The following is a 19,510-nucleotide window of genomic DNA, read 5'->3' as shown; positions in this document are numbered from 1 at the left end:
GTCTAGAGGACACTAGTTTATTGCTCTCTTTCATTCTGTTGGGGGCAGTGCAGGAGATGGAATTCAGGGCCTTGTGCATCTGGATGCAAACGTTTTGTTACTAAACTGTATCTCCAGCCCACTGTGTTGGGCTTATGTGTTTCCATTCTTTATGATTCAGGTGGATTGTGGCCACTGTGGCTTTTTGTTCTGCCTCATTTTCCCTTCTCTGTGCCGTTCTGATTGTTTTTCCACAAGTACAGCTTGCCTTGGGAAGAAATGAATTCCCATAACAAAGGAAAGTTGCTGAGTCTGCTCTAGTTAGCGACAATACCTTTCTTTTCTTTCTTTTTTAAAAATACATTTGAAAAATGATTCATTTTTAGTTTATGTACATTGATATTTTGCCTGTGTGTATGTTTGTGTGAAGGTGTTGGGTCCCCTGGAACTGGAGTTACAGACAGGTGTGAGCTGCCATGTGGGTGCTTGGGAGTGAACCTGGGTTCTCTGGGAGAGTAGCCAGAACTCTTAGCCGCTGAGCTAGATGATACCTTTCTTAAGTTGCAGCGTGATGGATTTTTTATTACTCTCAGTTTGTTACATTCTTCTGGAGGGTGGGCCTTTTAGCATGCAGGAAATAAAGGTGGGCCTTATTAAAAGAAAGTCTGTATCACCATTTCAAGAGAGAATGTTTATCCAGTTCTCGGTCAGTAATCTGATCTCATGAGAAGCTTTTACGGCCACGTGTGTGTGTTGGGTTGGCCTCATAGATGTAAGACTAGTTCATTCCTAATTCATAATAAGCTTATCGCAGCCCAGACTTAGTTTGGATTACTGCATGTACAGCATTGTTTGCTTTTGTCATTTTTGTTTGCTGTCCCTGCTTGACATCAATGATTGCTTATATATTTTCCAGACTTGTTGAGGTGAAGAATCCTATAGCTATTCAAGGGCATGAACATTCCTATGGCTATCTTTGTCCTGTTTTCCCATTTCAGTTTCCTGTTGGTTCATTTCTGTCGATTTTGAGGTACAGGGGACTGAACCCAGGGCCTTGCACATGCTAGCCAAGAAGCACTCTCCCACATAGCCACACCCTAGCCTATTGTTTACCCATTTAAAATAGCAACGGCACACACTGATGTCCATGTACTGCAGTGTGGTTTATTGTAATGCCTGACTTTTGCTGTGTGATGCCGGCAAAAATTAAAAGAGATCACAATCTTGGGTTCTCTCAGAATGCTTTGTGGCACTCCTGGGTACTGAAGAGTACGGTGGGAACAATCAGAGGACAGGGGTGGCATGGGGGGGGGGCACTTGGAAGTGGGACAGAGAGAAGGAAGCTATTATTGCGCACCAGCCCTTCAGAAGAGCTCAAGCCTCCTACATCCATGCTTTTCTTGTATTTGGGCTGCGTGTATGAGAGGGGGTGATGATGGGGAGGCAGAGACATAGAGAGAGGAGAGGAGAGAGAAGAGAGAAGCCAAAAGAGAAACACAAAGGAAGCCATTTCTATGGAAATTGCACAGGCTTATGACTTTACAGACAGCTTCTGCAGATGGTGTTTGAGGTACAAGGAGCCCGGCTATTGCCAGAGTTAGGCAAGGGGAAGGAGATAATGAGGTTCCGTAATGAACTTTTTAATTAAAAAGAGTAACACCCTTCCACAGCATGCCAGCTGAAAGCGGCAAGGTTGAATGAGCTAGCTATACAGTGTAATCTAACAGCAGTCTCCTGATTTAAAACCTAACCAAGCCACACCACTCTGGCTTCCTATAAGCTGGGGCGTTTCCTCCAGAACAAGAACAAGAATAAAAATTATAGGGGAGAAAGAGAGAGAGAGAGAGAGAGAGAGAGAGAGAGAGAGAGGAACTTTATGAAGGCATTCAGGGGCTGTAGTATAGTTTTTCTAGACAGGACTCTTTTGTAAGCCACCAACACCGCTTTGACTGTAAATTCCGCAGGACCCAGTTTATGGCCTTCCAGCCAAACAGTCCTAGAACACATGACAATAAACTCCCGTATGAGTCAGAGTCTATCATCCAGATGATGTAATTCTAGTTTTTAACAAGTCTTTAATCTGGTATAGCCTACTGACTTGAAGGTTGTTCCTGCAGTGAAATGGAAGAAGCCTGGCCCTACAGCGCCGACCTGGCCACTTTCCCTGCCTCAGCCCGGTGTTCTCCATCAGCTTTGCTGCAACATTTTGCTAAAAATTAAATAGGGTTCTCCTCCAGGAATCCACATAGGGAGCAACCTGAGCGGAGCTGAGGCCGCATTTCGGATGCTTGTTACTGTCAATCACGGTCTTTGCAATCTGCTAGCTGTCACTACTTCTCTGTGGGCCTGTGGGGCAGGTGCGGCACTTCCTCCTTGTCTCACGCCACCCAAGGCCGTGGTTTTCGACTAGAGAGGTCCAGTCAGGGAAGCAGACTCCACTTACCACAGCCAATCTGTTCTAGTGTTTCCCAGACCTCAAAGCCATCTTTCACCTACTAGTATTTCTCCCTTCATTGATCTGTTTATTAGAATTGGAAATTAGTCAGCTCTGCACATCCATGGTTAATCCATCCAAGCCTCAGATTCTGCTCAGATGTTGAACAGGATAACATTGTCTTCACTAAATAACTTCACACCCACATACATGCCTTCTAAAATTTGCTGTGTTGTAACAAAGGGATCAAAATGATGATGATGATGAGTGTGTGTGTGTGTGTGTGTGTGTGTGTGTGTGTGTGTGTAGTTTGTAAATGTGAGTGCAGGTGCCCACAAAGGCGACAAGAGGGCCTCAGATCCCTGGCTAGTGTTGCCGGAGATGGCGGTGCTGCCCACAAGGGACACTGTGCTTCGGCTCTCTGCTAACTGCTCAGCCATCTCTCTAGCCCCACCTCTGTAATTCTTTTTTTTTTTTTTTTTTGGTTTTTTCGAGACAGGGTTTCTCTGTGGTTTTGGAGCCTGTCCTGGAACTAGCTCTTGTAGACCAGACTGGTCTCGAACTCACAGAGATCCGCCTGCCTCTGCCTCCCTTTAGTTCTCTGTTTGTGCCCGAAGTCTGTTTTCTCCAAACTACTATCTGGAGCACTAGGCTCAGTCCCAGGACAGCTCCTCCCTGAGGCTTCCCTGGGAGCTGCTGTTCTGTGATCCTGTGACATCACTTAGGGTCAGGAAAAGTCACATATTCTCCCAGCTGTCCTTTCCTTTGTCATCACTGTTCCTTTTAGAAACAGAACTGGACTTTGAGGATTCAACATAAGACACCTAATATTAATAAAATACGAAATGTTTTCTTTGGGGCCTATGACTCAAGGGTCATTTTTATTTTAAGGTTTTCATGTGGCAGATTCATGCTTTTTTTTTCTTCCAAAAATCTAGCAAATGTGTCTTCTGAGTCTAGCATCTGTCAATCACACAGGAACCATGAATGCTATTTCCTGCCATGCTGTATATGTGGTTAAGAATGTATATGTGGTTAACTGTGCTATTGGTTAAAGGATGACTTTTGCCCATACCTCCATGATAGCCAGACAATCAAGAACAAAATAAACACAGACACAGAAAGTATAAATATAAATTTCCATATGATTTATTGTTGTTCCTTGTACATAAGAAACAGTAAAATACAAGTTACACTGCTTTAGAATGTAAAATGGATAAAAATGTGTACAAAAAAAAAGCATGTTCCTAGAAAAAGGGGGTATTGGCAAATAGTAAAAACTGGGGAGTCAAAAGCAAAGACAAAAACGAAACCAAAGAAACAAACTAAAACAAAATAAGAAAAACCGACATTTCTTCAATTCAGTGTGCAAACATATAAAAATAGAAATACCAACTCTACAGACAGTATTTCCTGATAAATTATTTAAATAGCATATCTACATAGTCTGAGATCTCTGTTCCAATGGCTATGAGAAAATAATTTATAAAAATAAAGCAACAGAGTACAAGATGTTAGGACAAAACCAGAACCTTGAGAGGTTGTATTTAACATTTCAAAGCTATTTCTTTATTGGGATCATCTTCCGCAAAGGATGTTCATGCTATCTACAACACTGACTTTTCAGACACGACAGTAGTTTTAAGTTTATTGACACTTAAACTCTTTCTACTTGATCCAAAATTCTTTACTCAGTCACACAACAAATGAGGTAATATTTGTATATAAGTTCCACCTTTGTATCTTTTGGGGAAATGAGAGAAAAAAAAGGAAGGTGATTATGTTTTCTCCTCCCTGGAATAGGCACAGGGTGGTGTGGACTAGCCCTAGAGTGTTCATGGCTTCCTTTACAAGGAGAAGCTCGTGCAGCTGGTGGTCACCTAATTCCACTTGGAAAGAAAGAAAACTCAGGGGGAAAGCCAAGGGAGCATGAATCATTCACTCTAAGCCCCGAACCGAGAAGTAGCAACTTCTGCTGGCTTTCCACACACTGGTTTTGGAGAGCTTTGCTGATCCACCTCAGCTACCTGCTCGCAAACATTTGCCATATGCAATCTAATTCCAGGTAGAATAGGGTTAATAAATAATCTGTATTTACAATCTTACAGTCATAAAGACTCACTACGAGGGTGATTCAGATAGTCCCACGCTTCCTGTTTCAGTAACAATCCTTCAGACGTGTCCTCTCCAGAGTAGGGAGAAAAAAAAATATAAATATATTACATTGCTAAAGCGTTTGTTAAAAACCAGAAGAGAATTGGAAAACTCCATGGTAACTGAGGAAACAGAAAAAAGAAAAAAGGAAAAGGAATGTTTCAGGTAGGTTGATAGAAAATTTGTGCCGTTCTAACCATAAAATGAAGGCGTGCTGCCCCTCCTGCAGAGGCAGCGAGAGCTCACTGAGATGGTCTCCTGTGCTCCTGCTACATCTGCACATTGCGTGTGCAGAACGAACCATCAGTTCCAGCATGACCAGCCAAGGGCAGCCAGACCCCTACCCTGACCACTGCAGATGTGTGATAAGCGCCCGAAGGGAGGAAGTCTGGAAGCCAGGCTTTCCTTCCCTTCCTGTTACTCAAGCGCCCGTATGGATGGTCAGGTTAACTCACACAGGTCAGCAGATGCAGCAAGTCTGTCTGTCTGTCCCCTGAAAATGACTTAGTACCGAACGAGTAACAGCGCCTCCGGATTCTCTTCATACCATCGTCTCTTGGGTAAGCATCCTCCTTTGGCTCCTGCTTCCCCACTCCTGAGGACCTACGTCAGGGGTGGCTCGGTGCTGAGTTCTAGTGAGTCCTTCTTTCTCTGACATGCCTGGAAACGCTTCTGAGAGCGCTGCCTGGAGATGCCCTCACAGAAGCCCTGGCTCTGTGAGGAAGGCGGAGTGCAGTGGGCACCTTCCCAGCGGGAAGTAAAGAGACACTTTCGCTTTCGCAAAAGCAAACTGACGTCATTAGTCTTCACGTTCTTGGAAGATCCATTCTCATTCGTTAAAGGCCAAGAGTGTTGAGTCTGGGTTTGAAGGCTGCATTTTCTTGAGGCAGGTCACAGGCTCTAGAAGTCCGTAGTACGCAAGAAGAGAAGCAAGGAAGGCAGGGAGAGGTGGTCCTGGCAGGGGGGTTTCCTTTAGCCCTTGGTTCCAGAAGGTGCAATGCCAGTGCTGGTTATGACTGACAGCTAGTGATTAGGAATCTGTTAAGTAAGCAAAGACGTATGTAAATGGAAAGCAATCAACAGGCACACAGTCATCCTAGTATGAATCACTGGACTAGCGGCTCAGGGCTGACTCTCTAGCCCTGACAGGCACAGAATCATGAGCTTGCGGACATCAGACTCAGCAAATATGTACTAAGAACTTGCTCTGTGGTGGGTCTGATGCTAGAGTTTAACCATGGGATGAAGGAAATGGAGGCGCTAAAGCTAAGGCTATTAGTGAAAACCAATACTCTTCCTGTGCCTGGTCTGTGTTGTGATGGCATGAATAAAACCATAAGCCAAGTATGAGCTACAGAAACACACAGACCTTCAAAGTGCTACCCATAAAGTCTAATGTTTGTAGCTACTTGCTTACTTCTGCCTCTGACCTGTGTAGGAGTTCAGAGACTGCTGGGCAAGCTCATATTCCTGATAAAGATTCGGGATGCCATCGATTTCACGTTTAGCATTGTATCCTCAAAAGCAAAATGGAAATGACCAGCCCTCTCCCCAACATTGTCTTCACATGAGACCCTCCCGTCATTGCAATCCTTTCGATCTGTAGACATGTTAACTGTATGTTCATGGGTGTGGCTCCTACCTCGACATTCGTATTTCATGTCTGAGAAGAACACCATTTCTTGAGAGAAGACAAATAGACCTAGTCTACCGCCAGCGTAGGTTTTATCATAAATGGGTCCTGAGTCGGCCATGATTTTCTTTCCTTCATACATCACCACCCTGCACAGAAGAAAAAGATCTCATTCATGGGACTGCCACTTCCCGGTCTTATCCTTTGAGCAGATTTGGTGTGGCTATAGTGAAGTTTAATCACAGCAACCTTACCTGATGTAACCTGTCTTCGGCCTGTGGCTAAGCCGCCACCTGTAAGCAGTGAAATCCTTCCAGCCTATGTGACGAGGGTCGTGCCACAGGGTGCGCACCTGAAGGAAAAGGACCAGAAAAGGTTGAAACCCAGCTCCCTCTGAAGATTCGGGTTTCATTCCACATAAAACGGCTTAAAAGCTAACGAGTTGACCTGTGTTTGGAGAAGGGGCAGTATGGAACTTTCCCGAAGGCATCTCTCAGTTACTGTGTGCCACTCAGTGACCATAAAGCAGAGAGGGGACAAGGAAAGGAGGGTTTGGCTTGAAGTGGCTGACGCTGCCTGAGGATTTAAAGCAGAACTCTTGGCTTTAACCCACTCGCTTCTAACACACTAGAGTTCTGTACCACTGTTGGTGATTCTGGGAGCTTGACAGTCAAGACTCCCCAGTGTGAACTGTCTCCTGTCCTCCCCAGGGGTCCATCAACTCTCCCTTCTAGATGATGTAGCTTCTCACCTGGCCAGGGGTGTTTCCTGTGTGCCACAGGGCATTCCGCAGGTGCTCGCCAGGCCCTGTGGTGGAATTCACAACCTTTACAGACAGGCCCGAATATCCCTGAGCCCTTGTGGGGTTGGTGTCCCAGTAGGTCTGGGTGACTTGTTTCCACATCACGACGTAGAAGCGGCTGCTGGACTGGTAGCCAAACACGAAGCCAGCATAGTCATCATCCCTCTCGGTGTTGATGAAGAAGGTGCCACTGAAGTCCACAGCATTAAACTCATCATAGCCTGGAAGGCAAGGCCAGAGTCAGATCAACAGGGTTCTCCACAATGTTCGCAGATACCCTGAGGTCATAGGTCCCCTCCACAAGCTCAATGGTCATAATTCATGTTTGCCTCCTTCTGGCGTTATCCCCTCTGGATCTAAGGAGCTCACTACTCACCCACAGCAAGACCAGGGTCACAGTTCACTGTCTGGACAAGCTCTTTGCCCTGATGGCGCACGACCCAGTTAGGGTCATTTTGGGAGGTTCCCTTAGGATCTAGAGGAATCATCTGGAACCGGCGGAAATCAGTTTCACTGATGTCAACGTTCTCAGGACAGATGTCATCAATGTCTGGCACACTGTCATGATCAAAGTCGTCTTTGCAGGCATCACCTCGGCCATCACCTAAGGTCAAAAAAGGCAAACATTGAGTGAAATTCTGAAGTGCTATTATGAGTGGGTCACAAATTCACTGGTGTTTGGTTACTTTGTCTTTTCAGGGGCTCTGCTTTTCTTTCTTCCTTCTAGACAGCTAAGATGTCAGGCATGCTATTCAGTAGTGGCCACATGACTCACCATCAGAGTCCTTCTGGTCAGGATTGGGCACCAGCCTGCAATTGTCCCTGTCATCAGGGATGCCGTCATTGTCATCATCATGGTCACAGGCATCTCCTTTGCCATCTTTGTCATGGTCGGCCTGGTTGGCATTAGGCACATAGGGACAGTTGTCCATATTGTTCTGATGGCCATCCTCATCGATGTCCTGATTGTTGTCACAGGTGTCCCCTATGCGGTCTGAGTCAGAGTCCAGCTGGAAGAGAGGCATCAGTGGAGGGTGAATCAGATAATACACACTAAGGTTAAAGGCAACATCGGTGCCCCTGGGGCAGGGAAATTCTCTATGGACAGTGGGACCCAGGTTTACTTTCCTATTACCACAGAAGGACTCATCAAGTTTTAAAGAGGGTTTTACCTTGATCCTTATTTTTATGTGAAAGTTGAGAAGAGACATTTAATATTTGAAAAATATACACAAGAAGGCTTTCTAACTAACACAGAGTTATTTTTATACCACTCAAGGGAACTCGATGTTTATTGTTTATATCTTAATGCTTACTGAAATCCCCTGATGTACATTTCATAATTTCCCATTGACATTAACAGCAAACTACTGACAGGTCAACTTCTACTCCAGGCCTTGAATCATGGCACAGTCTGTGCAGACTGCTCAATATGTATGAGATGTTAGTTACTTTTTTATTTTTGAAGTGTTTGACTTTATACATCTATTCCATAAAGATTTTATCTGTTGGCTCAGATAAAGTGTCAAACCCTAAATTTTTTTCAAAACAGATTTTCCCAGAATGCTTAGCACTCAATATGTGTGAGGTGTTTAGGGACTGTTTATATAAACACTGGATGTTTTCTTGCTAGTATTTACACAGACTTTGTTTTTGAGATTTTTATATGATGTTTAAATTTGGTTATAAAATTTCCTCTAATCTGAGGAATCAAAAACTCATTCAGTGAGGTTAAGATGTTTAATAACCTGGCAGGCCCACACACTAACAGGTGACCTCTTCAGAGAGTACAGGGCAGTCAGGGTTTCCTATGATGCTGGCTTGAAGTCATCTTGGTTTTAGAATGATACAACTTCATAATTAGGAGGAACTTGAGTTCTCATCTCTCTAGTCCTTAAAAAAATTTCTGTTTGAATTTCTGATTGCTAAACCTTTCAGAACCATCATTTTAAGAATAAGAAAGCTCACGATTCACAGTGACACAAAAGGACAACTCTGGTCCTGGAAACCCGTGTGCTGACACGCACCTACGCCACCGGGAACCCATGTGCTAACACACACCTACGCCACCGGGAACCCGTGTGCTGACACGCACCTACGCCATCAGGAACCCGTGTGTTGACACGCACCTACGCCACCGGGAACCCGTGTGCTGACACGCACCTACACCATTGGGAACCCGTGTGCTGACACGCACCTACGCCACCGGAAACCCGTGTGCTGACACGCACCTACGCCATCGGGAACCCGTGTGCTGATACATATTTGCACCATCGGGAGCACCCACAGCTTGCACAGGGAGGAGCCCTGAGGCTGGGTTCATTGGGAGAACGGGAGAAATCAGGCTTTCTCCAGCTCTGAGAAGTCCTTTAGCTTCCTGATTTCCTACCAGACTCTGTTGCTGACCACGACACAGGTGCTTATTTCACTTCTGGTTACCGCCTCCCTGTTTTCCATGTATCGGCTATGACTGTAACTGCCAGTCTCAGCTCTGTGTGTAATTTATCTTAACGGCAGCAGCAAACAAGACCAAGGTCACAGGATTTCTATACTAATCTCTGGGAGAGTTTGCCAAGGGCTCATATCAGGCAAACTCTTTACAGTGCATTGCAAATGGGTCTGGGGATCCTGGGAACCCCAGTAATGGTGGAGCTTGAAGTCTGTTGAACTCACCGCCTTAAAGGCATAGAAAGGAAGACACAACACCTCCTGGAGTTCACCTACCTGGTCTGGATTGTGCTCCAGGGGGCAGTTGTCACACTGATCTCCAACTCCATCCATGTCAGTGTCCTTCTGGTCCACGTTGTAAACATACTGGCAGTTGTCTCGTTCATTGAGGATGCCTATGGAGGGGGGAGAGATGGGAGCTGAGTCCTGTAGCTTCATACATGTCAACTAAATCCCACAGTAACAGACACTAAGTAAGCCCTGTGTGTCACTGCCTCTGCAGGCCGTCAAGCCAGGGAAAGCCTCACCATCTCCATCGATGTCCACAGCGCAGGCATCTCCCTCTCCGTTGTTGTCTGTGTCTGCCTGGTCAGGGTTGTGGTTGTAGGGGCAGTTGTCACAGCGGTCTCCCACGTCATCTCTGTCCCAGTCATACTGGGCTGGGTTGTAATGGAACGGACAGTTGTCCTGCAAAGAGGAGAAATGGACACTCTATGAGACTGCCTAGGAAACCAGCTGATGCCTTCAACCCCATATACAGAACTATACACCCCTAAGGATCTGCAGTGGTTGTCTTGTACTTGGTCGATACACTAACAGTATTCAGCGCAGGTAAAATACCAACATGGGAAGACACAATGGATGAAAACTAGGTTCTTTTTGGTGACAATGAAGAGAGAGACAAAGTATAACTTCATCATCTCAGCTATCATCATAAAAATATTTTCAGAAAGACATTATATCTGAATTGAATCTTGGGAACAGAATGCTATGTGTATCACCGTAATTTCTCAAATTGGGGGAAGCTGTGATGAAAACCAAAACTCTTTAACCATTCTTTAAGCAACACCTGTGTCCAAAGACTATGGAGACGTACCGACGAGTTTCTAATGATCTAACACTTCAGTTTGACATATGTGTTTTGCTATCGCTCTGCAAGGCCCTCAGATCCTAGTGTTTCGGGTTGCCATTGTTTCACGAGGATAAAGGAGAACTAGAGAGCATCTTGTCCCTACCCTGTCATCTGGGATTTTGTCATTGTCATCGTCGTCATCACAGGCATCACCGATTCCATCTTTGTCATAGTCTTCCTGCCCTGAGTTGGGAAGGTTGGGGCAGTTGTCCTAAGGTGAAAAAAAAGAAGACACGCAACAGCTACAGTTAGCATTCCCTCGCTTGGTACATACATGAAGGCCCACACTGGGATATCCTAACAGAGTGCTCAGGCGCAGGCATGCTTTTAGGGCAAGGTGAAGCCACGAGAGATATTTTGGGAGGTTACTCTTGTGGAGTTCATACACTCTGTGGCCATAAGGCATGCACACTCTGTAAGGCACCAGCAGGGCGGCCTTCTTGAACAAAGCAATTGACTCTGGGATACAGATGTCAAAAGAGCCTGTCCTATTGGAGATCTTGGCACCAAATGACTCCAAGATAATAAGAGTTAATGTCCTTCTGCACCTGGGAGGCTTAATCTTTGTTTCATTTTCAGTTCCTCAACCCTCAGAATTCCTCGGCACACTCCCAAGAGGGAAGCCCATGAGGGAGGCTGGCGGTACCTTTTTGCAGTGGTAAGTTGCATTGGCCACGCACACCAGGTTCTCGTTAGGCCAGCCGTCGAGGTCGGTGTCCTCTCCACAGATGATACCATTGCCAGCGTAGCCAGGCTTGCACTCACAGCGGTACATTGGGTCACTGTAGTGGCCCAGGTAGTTGCACTTGGCATTCTTGTTGCAGTCGTGTGTCCCATCCGTGCAGGGGTTTCGTGGCTTGCACACCTGAGGGTACAGTATCCCCAGGCTATCACAGAATGCTCGAAAGTCCCAAGACACCATAGAGTCTAGATCCCTCCCCTCCTGAAGCAGACAGAGGCCCTACTAGGAGAAAGGGGGGTTCCTCTGTCCCTCTCCATTCTGAGGATATCCAGGCTACGGGAAAAAGCTGTTTGACATTGAACTGCCGAGCATGTCAAACATGGCCTGTGTAAGCCCATCGGACACAGCTCTTCTCAGCACAGCGTTTTCAAACATGTTGGTCGCCCAGTCTTATATCTGAGACTGGGCATTCCATGCCCTCTGCTTGTCAGTGGTTTGGTTTACAGCCCTCTTCTACACTGTCCTGCTCCTCCACTGTACCTGCTTGTTGGCCATGGCATGTTCGACCCCTCTGCCAAAGGGCTGGGTGCCAGTGAACCGTGGCGGGCAGGGCAGGCAGTTGTAACCAGGGTCTGTGTTCTTACACCGGTGTTCTCCATTGTGATTGAAGCAGGCATCAGGGACTTCTGTGCACTGTGGATGAAATTGAGAGTTTGCTCAGCACTTGGATCAACGCTGTCTTAAGGAAGGGCCCTGGGCCAGGTTAGCCGCTTTCTCCATTCTGATTGGTTCCTTACCTCATCGACATCTTTGCACTGGATGCCATTTCCGCTGTAGCCAGGAGGACATGCGCCACATTTCCAGCTGCCATCAGGATAACTGGTACACTTGGCACCAGCGAAGCAGGGGTTGGACAGGCATCCATCTGAGATGAGGTAAGAGATAGGTAAATGGTTGCATCTAGGTCGCTGTTAGTGTCATGTGCTCCTTAGAAATGGTACAGAGGAAGACATCGTAGGGTCTCTGTTACTGGGAATGGTCCCCATGCATCTTAGAGTAATCAGACCACCAGGGCCAATGAGAGACGGACAGCCTCCCCTCCCTGAGTGAGTGCTGACTGTGGCATTCATAGATCAGAAACCTCCCAGGTGGTTTTGTTCCTGGCTTCACAGCTCACCAATTGGACAGTCCTGCTTGTTGCAAACTTGATTTTCAGTGACATCACCAACGCAGTCTTTGCCTCCGAACTGAGGTGTGGGGTTGTTACAGAGTCGGTTGCGTCTCTGCACCCCTCCTCCACAGGTGACAGAGCAGATGTCCCATGGTGACCAGGGACCCCAGCCTCCATTGACTGTAAGAAAGTAAGCCACATGTAAAAATTCAGTTTTCAGGTGCTTTCGCTGTCCCAGAAGCATGTCTGGAGCCTGTCGGAAATGCCTTTAACCTGGCCATGGAGAGAATGCTTGGGAACCGGGGATGGTTGGAATGGTTTTCTTTCTGTTTTTCATTAAAAGAAGTCGCTGAACATGCAGGACTTTGTATCTGTTTGTTTCTCTAGTGAGTGAGCCCCCATGCTCCATGGTCCATTGAACTGGAGGCCACAGAGAGGAGGTAACCAGCCGGGTAGAGCTGCCTCCCATGTGTCCCGGGGTCAGACCCACACTTACTTGGGCAGGCGTCTTTCTTGCAGGCTTTGGTCTCCCGAGCTTCACCTTCACAGGGCTTCCCATTCATCTGGGGGCTGGGAGAGTTACAGAGCCGGATCCTTGTGATCACGCCATCCCCGCAGGTCACAGAACAAGACGACCACGGGGACCAGTGGCTCCAGCCACCATCCTGTTTAACTGAAAGGTAAATCGGATGGTCACAAACGGTGCTGCTTTGGAAGGGGCCACAAAGGAAGTCTCAGACACCAATAATTCTAACAAGTAGAAACTATGGCCACATGCCAATATACAGGAGAGATAGTATTTAGCTGTCTGTGCGAGTTGATATCAATAGCCAAACATTTATAGGTTGCTGGTCAAGAGCCAAGGTCTATTCAAATTGTTTCATGTGTATTATCTAGAGAAAATGCCTAATAAAACTTTATCAAGAATGGTTATCATTCCCATGTTATAGATGAGGAGGGGCCTCAGCAAGGGAAGGCCACGCTCAAGAGTGCAGAGGTTTGGAGTATAATGGAGACTCAGATCCCAAGCCCAGAACCTGTGCCCTCAGGCTCCTCGCTACAGAGCTCCTCTTGGTGGGGACAGCATGGAGAAGTGAGATTGTCACCCCTTAGTGGCCATGACGCTTACATCTCTTGTCACACTCCTGGATGTGGCAGGTCCTTGTCTGTACTGAAGAGCCCTCGCATCTGTTGTTGAGGCTGTCACAGGAGCGGCCACGCTGCTGGATTCCATTGCCACATGTTGCAGAGCAGGAAGTCCACTCAGACCAGGGGGACCAGCCATCATCAGCAGAGTCGCTGGCTGTGGGGAGAAACGGGGTAATTTGGCACCCAATGACCGTGTGACCCATAAGAGATCTCCCTGGACAAAGGGCACAGAGGGTCCATTATGCAGGAGAAAAAGCAGCATAAATCTTGGACCAGTGGCCCAGGAGTTCATCCCGGGTCACCATGTGTACAGGTCTGGGGTGAAGATGTACCCTGTGAAGGCCTGCTCACACAGCATGTTCCCCCTTACTGTCTCAAGTGTTTCCAGGTACTGATGTCGGAGAGCATCAGTGTCTTAGGCAGCTAGATTATATCATTCCTTTCGGTCAGGAAAGCCCCGGACCAGGTGTTTGAAGGCAGTCTGACGGGGCTTTGTCTCTGCCTCAGCCATGAGGTTAGCAGGCTTGTCTGTCCTCTCACTCCAGCGTCTGGTGTCCTCGTACACAGTTTCACAAGAGGAAACTGTTTACTATCTGCTCAGACACCATGACAACAATCACAAGTGTCTGCCAGAGGACAGGGACTCCTGGTTCAGGCTCACAGCCCTGCTAGCTCTCAGCTGGCTTTGTCCCCTGTAACTCACATCTCAGATAGACGCTGGACATAGAGAGATCTGCCCAACACAGAAAACCATGGCTGTGCCACAATTGCTGCCATGGGGTTGACTCTTCTGACCCATGGCACACGCGTGCCACTCTGTACATGTGAGTGAAGGGCAATGGGACATCCCTGGTTTCTTGCCGATCCAAGATGAGTCACTTTTGAGTCACTTTTATGACCTGTGCCTTCCGCATTAATATATCTCCTCAACAAAGCGATAGTGCTGGCAACAAGCCCCAGAGGCAGAAAGTCACACAGCTGCAGAGTAGCTGGGTTCTTTTTATCACCCTGGAACTTTAACAGATGCTAATCTCTTAGGGCCTCCAATCATTGCAGATAAAACAGGCACCTTTTCAAGCCTCAATGCAACCCTTACACGAGTTTCTACTAATTCTCGGTGAATAATTTTCTCTAACAAAAAGATTAATTTCTAAAAGCAATCAGCTTAAGCCTACTGCCATATTCATCTTTTCTCCTCACAGTATAACACCAGAATCCATAAACTCCTTCAAGATCATTGCCTATGCCATAATCCAGATGGGTAGTTCAGATTTGGTCACCATGGAGACTCCGGCTCTGTTCAAGAGACTAGCTTCTAGCTATCCAAGTCTGCCTGCAAGAATCTGATTTGAAATATCTAATGAGCTGGGAGAGGCTGGTCTCCAGTGTCGTGTCCAGCTGTCAGAATGTCCCCCCCAAACTGAACTAGCCTCTGAAGAATGGTTAGACCATTTTTGGAACTTACGCCAACACCGGGGACAGCATTCTCCATCGGGAACGGTGGCATTGGAGCAGGGCATGATGGGGCAGGACACCTTTTTGCAGATGGTAACTGAGTTCTGCAAGGCAGGTGAAGGAGAGGGAAATATGTTACCAAGCACATCGCAAAGAGGAGCTTTCTGTGGCATTTCCATGCTAAGCCATGAGTCAACCAGGGTGGTAAATACGCCAGCAGAGTAGTTTTTATAGGAGGGAAGTCCCTGCTGGATCTGAAGTCCTCAGTGTCACCTTGCTATCTGCTGCTCTGTCATGTGTGGAGGTCACAGAACAACACATGTGTGCAAGGGAAGTCACCAAACTCTGTAGTTCCTATCAGCCTCTCAAACGTAGATACAGCTTTATCACCGATTAGAGAAAAATGGGAATTTAACGAGGGTTGCGTCGCCAGTTCAGTAATCAGTGGTTTGCATTTTAACTTGACTTTCCCTGGTGAGCTTGAGATCTGAACAGTGTTAGCAGAGCCTCCTTGCCAGAGCTGAATACAAACCAGGGCTGGTCCAAAAAGAAAGTTCTGAGTAGGTTTTATGTACCTGACATTCAATACCTGGTCTTTGAACTTAAGCAGCTAAATGACTCCAATGTTTAGGTAGATTTGTTCTCTTAGCTACTCAGCCTGATATGGGATTAAGACTTTGATAACCTTTCCAGAGTTAAAAAGGAATTCATAGATGTCATAATTACATATTAAAGGGAAAAAACCACTTTGATAGCAAGGGGGTATTTAACAATGGGTGTGGTCATTTGAGTATCTCCTGAGACACAGGGCACTAAGGCTTACTGTAGTTTGTGAGTGTCCCTTACCTGGCAGTGACACTCAGTGCAGCTGTCTACAGTCCATTCCTCATTGTTCCTGTACTGGACTCCATTGTGGAAGCAGAGGGGAGGCCGCCTCAGCTCGCTGGCCAGCTCTCTATTCTCCTCCGTCTGAAAGGGGAGAGTGCTCATGAGTGTCAGGCCTCCCACGGGACCACCCAGAGTGATCTTCAAGGGCTGGCCAATGGGAGTACTGACCACTTTGCGGATGCTGTCCTGCAGCGTTTTCACGATGGTGCGCAGGCTGTTGAATTCCAGGACCATGCTGGAGAGTTCGTCGCAGGAGAGGCCACAGATGGCTTGCAGGTCCTTTGTTTTGTGGCCAGTGTAGTCGGTGCGGATGGCGGGGCTGGAGCCGTTCACCACGTTGTTGTCGAGGGTCAGAAGGATGTTGGCAGCGGCTGGGAAACAACATGCAAGAGAAAGGCTTCAGCAGCTGATGCCACCAGCCCCTGCAGGTTCTTGGTTGTAAGAGACATTTCATTTGGGATGAGGGATGAGTGTAGAGTGAGTGCATACAAGGGTGGAGTACCCTGTGAGGGTCACTTCTGTATACTTCAACTCTGTTTCCCTGGGATGCCGTGTACGGATCCTGGAGCTGCTTGCTTTTCTTGGGGTATTTTGGTGGGATCCCCCAAATCTTCCAAACACAGGGGTACTCACAGCTGGAGCAGCCTTTGTTCCTGAGAATGTCTTCTGGGGTGGTTCCAAAGACAAACCTCACATTCTGCAGCACCCCCTGTGGGCAGAGGACACACAATGTAGACAGTGGGGGTGGGTGGGGCGGCCTATCTCAGCTCTGCTTGGAAAAGCACGTGACAAGCACTCCCAAAGTTTAAAAGAACTGTTTTAAGATCACCCTGCCAAAATATCACACGGTCATAAATTGCCAAACAACTTCAAAATCCTCATTGTGTGTTCTGCCAACTTGAGCATGTTACAAAGGATCCAGTTATCTAGTTATGGGACTGCTTGGGGGACACAGGAAATGGAATCTGATCCCAAGTCTGGAGAACAGGATACTCCGGTACACTCCCCAGTGTCATCAAGTTAGTGAGGGAGGGAGTTCAAAACCAGAGAGAGAGAGACAGAGAGAGAGAGAGAGAGAGAGAGAGAGAGAGACAGAGAGAGAGACAGACAGACAGACAAGGCACAGCAGCACATGACCGGACTGCTACTCCTACCTTGGATCCAGACTGGAAACATCCAGAACACCCTATAACCAGACACTCAAATGCTGACAAAGTACCCTTTTCAAGCTGTGTTAAAATTGGCCGGTTATTCTCTTAAGAGCATATAAGCAGTGTCTGCTAATGGACTAGGTTGAGTGTAAAAGGAAAAGCATTTCTTGTTTCTCTGGGTAGCTGTGGAAGCATGATTCCCAGGCCCCTGCACCACTACAACTTATTTCTTATTAGAAACATAATTTCTCAGGCCCCTCACCGGACCCACCAAATCTGAAACCCTGGAGTTTGGGGTAGTGATTTGTGATTTAGCCAGCCCTCTGGGGGTGTCCGATGCTCCCTACATCTGGGAATACTTTAGACCACAGACATCTCCACATAGCCTTTGCGACAGGTAAAAAGATTTACCTGAAAATTGTCGTCGGAGTCTCCCTTGGCAACGCGGAGCCTGGCAACCTTGGCCAAATCCCTGGTAAAGATGCTCTGGATGGGGACATCTAGTTCAGCGCTCTCCATCTTCTCACAGTCAATGTAGAGCTGGGCTCGGTCCTCTTGTACAAACAGAGTGATGCTCTTCCACTGGGCAGTGGCCAGGAGCGCTTCTTCCACTGACACCACTTGCTGCTTCCCTGGCAGGCTCAGACTCAGGTCCAGGGTGCCTGCTTTGCCGTTGGAGACCACACTGAAGATCTGGCCGGAATTGTCTTTCCGTTCCACGGCCAGGAGTGTGCCCCGGGTCTTCTTCATCTGCCTCAAGGAAGCCAGGAAGATGAAGCCTTTGTCGGCCCACACAGCATCCAGTAGGTCTTGGAACTTGTCATCGGGCACAGGGGGAATCAGGTTGGCGTTTTCAATCCGGAAAGCTGGACTGGACAGGTCAGGGCCCTTCACCAGTCTGCGGCCCGAGCCCTTGCGAGCAGCTCCGATGAGTTCGAAGATGTCAAACACACTGTTGTCGGCCCCTGACTCTGTAAGGCAGACAGGACAATCAGCTTTCTAGGCTGCCAGAGGCAAGGCGAGAACTCTTGGTGATCACCCGGAGCGCTGAATGAACACCCGCAGGGAAACTACACCCTGGCACTAAGGGCACAGAGGAAACAGCCTAGGGAAAACATAGGAGGGGGATGAGAGAGAGAGAGAGAGAGAGAGAGAGAGAGAGAGAGAGAGAGAGACAGAGAGACAGAGAGACAGACACACACAGAGAGATATCAAAGACTCACCTGGAATGCGATTGCTGCCACACACATGCAACAGGAACAGGACACCTAGTCCCCAGACCAGCTCCATGGTAGAGCCCCTGTGCCCAGCACGGAGCCTGTAACGAGAAGTACAGGATATTAGAACCAGAGACCAGGACACAAGGTGGGAGGGCAGAAGTTGTGTGTGTGTGTGTGTGTGTGTGTGTGTGTGTGTGTGTGTTTGTCTTTGGCCACATATGTGCTGAAAAGAAAGGCAAAAGGATTTACTTTCCAGAGGGCACCAGTAAAAACTAAGAGCACCAGAGACAGGGGATTGTGGTGTTTCAGGATGAGGGGCGTAAAGTGATTTGGGGTTTTTCCTTGCAATCCTTTAGACAAGACTACAGAATGTATTTGGGGACGTGGACAGCAAAGGTCTGAGGCAGCCTAAAGAGTACTCGGTGAGAAAATCGTGGGGTGTCCTGGAGTAATTGTTTGTGAATCCTAAGGCTGGAGAGAACCAGCTCCAGAAAGTTCTTGAGGGACAGTTAGGGCAAAGAGACCGGGGAAAGTAGAAAAAGTAGACGCTCCAGGGGAGTCGCTCGCTCGACCGTCTGCATCCTAGGGGCCTGAGGTGGCTGGTCAGGTGCTCAGCTGCGGCGGTAGGTGGCTTACCTGTGTGCACTGGGGCGCAGCGGCGGGGAGTGGTGGCAAAGGTGCAGTGAAGGACAAGGACACCGACTCCGGTGGAGACGCGGAGCTGGGTATCTGCGTCGGGATTGCCTGCAGGAGTCTGATGAAGCAGGCTGACTCTGGGCAGTGGCTGGCTTGTTCGAGGAGCACCGACCATTTAAAGGGACGCTCACATTCCTGGGAATCGTCCTGGCCAATAGAAGTCGGGGCAGGAAGCGGCAGGAGGGGGGGCGGCGGGGGACTGACTACGACACGGGTTCCTCTCTCCGCCTCCCCCCCTCCCCAACGCCTGGCGTGCTGCTCACGGGCTGAAAGTGAAGGGGGAGACGCTGTTCGGGCACAGGAGCCCTGGAACTTCTCAGAAAAATAGGTCTCCACCCACGCAGCCTTGGCCCTTGGCTTACTCGGGCTCAGGGCTTAGGCTCTTGCGCCACGGAGGCTGAAGGCTCTCCTCAAGAGGGTTCCAGCCCTTCGCCTGAGGGTTCCCATACACAACGCTCCTTTGGGGACCGCCTAAGGCCCTTTAAAGGTGTTTTCACTAAAGCTCGTCTCTTTGAA

General features: G+C 47.9%; 1 protein-coding gene across 1 annotated transcript; it reads right to left on the bottom strand.

Annotated features, from left to right (window-relative positions):
• Positions 1-3,540: 3,540 nt before the first annotated feature.
• Thbs1 (thrombospondin 1) lies at positions 3,541-19,062 on the bottom strand. Its single transcript, XM_041678922.1, has 22 exons — positions 18,935-19,062; positions 18,302-18,396; positions 17,490-18,049; positions 16,561-16,636; positions 16,096-16,298; positions 15,886-16,008; positions 15,050-15,143; positions 13,565-13,738; positions 12,932-13,108; positions 12,442-12,615; positions 12,062-12,189; positions 11,805-11,957; positions 11,229-11,447; positions 10,686-10,793; positions 9,978-10,137; positions 9,727-9,845; positions 7,778-8,012; positions 7,379-7,606; positions 6,952-7,223; positions 6,455-6,552; positions 6,210-6,349; positions 3,541-5,605 (listed from the first exon to the last, which is right to left on the bottom strand). Exons 2-22 carry the CDS (start codon positions 18,366-18,368, stop codon positions 5,598-5,600), a joined length of 3,516 nt encoding a protein of 1,171 aa, XP_041534856.1. The 5' UTR covers positions 18,369-18,396; positions 18,935-19,062; the 3' UTR covers positions 3,541-5,597.
• Between the last annotated feature and the right edge of the window lie 448 nt (positions 19,063-19,510).

This window comes from Microtus oregoni, unplaced genomic scaffold (assembly GCF_018167655.1).
Source record: "Microtus oregoni isolate MIOR12 unplaced genomic scaffold, Mior012 000031F_ref0000149, whole genome shotgun sequence".
NCBI lineage: Eukaryota > Metazoa > Chordata > Mammalia > Rodentia > Cricetidae > Microtus > Microtus oregoni.
The sequence above is the reverse complement of the archived record's forward strand: the minus strand, read 5'-3'. Positions and strand labels throughout refer to the sequence as shown.

Excerpts from the sequence above, each read along its gene's own strand:
- Thbs1 (XM_041678922.1), bottom strand. The coding sequence starts at position 18,368 with ATGGAGCTGGTCTGGGGACTAGGTGTCCTGTTCCTGTTGCATGTGTGT. Across the intron at positions 18,050-18,301 it reads TGGCAGCAATCGCATTCCAG|AGTCAGGGGCCGACAACAGT; the intron begins GTGAGTCTTTGA and ends TCTGCCTTACAG. Across the intron at positions 13,739-15,049 it reads ATGCTGTCCCCGGTGTTGGC|CCAGCGACTCTGCTGATGAT; the intron begins GTAAGTTCCAAA and ends TTCTCCCCACAG.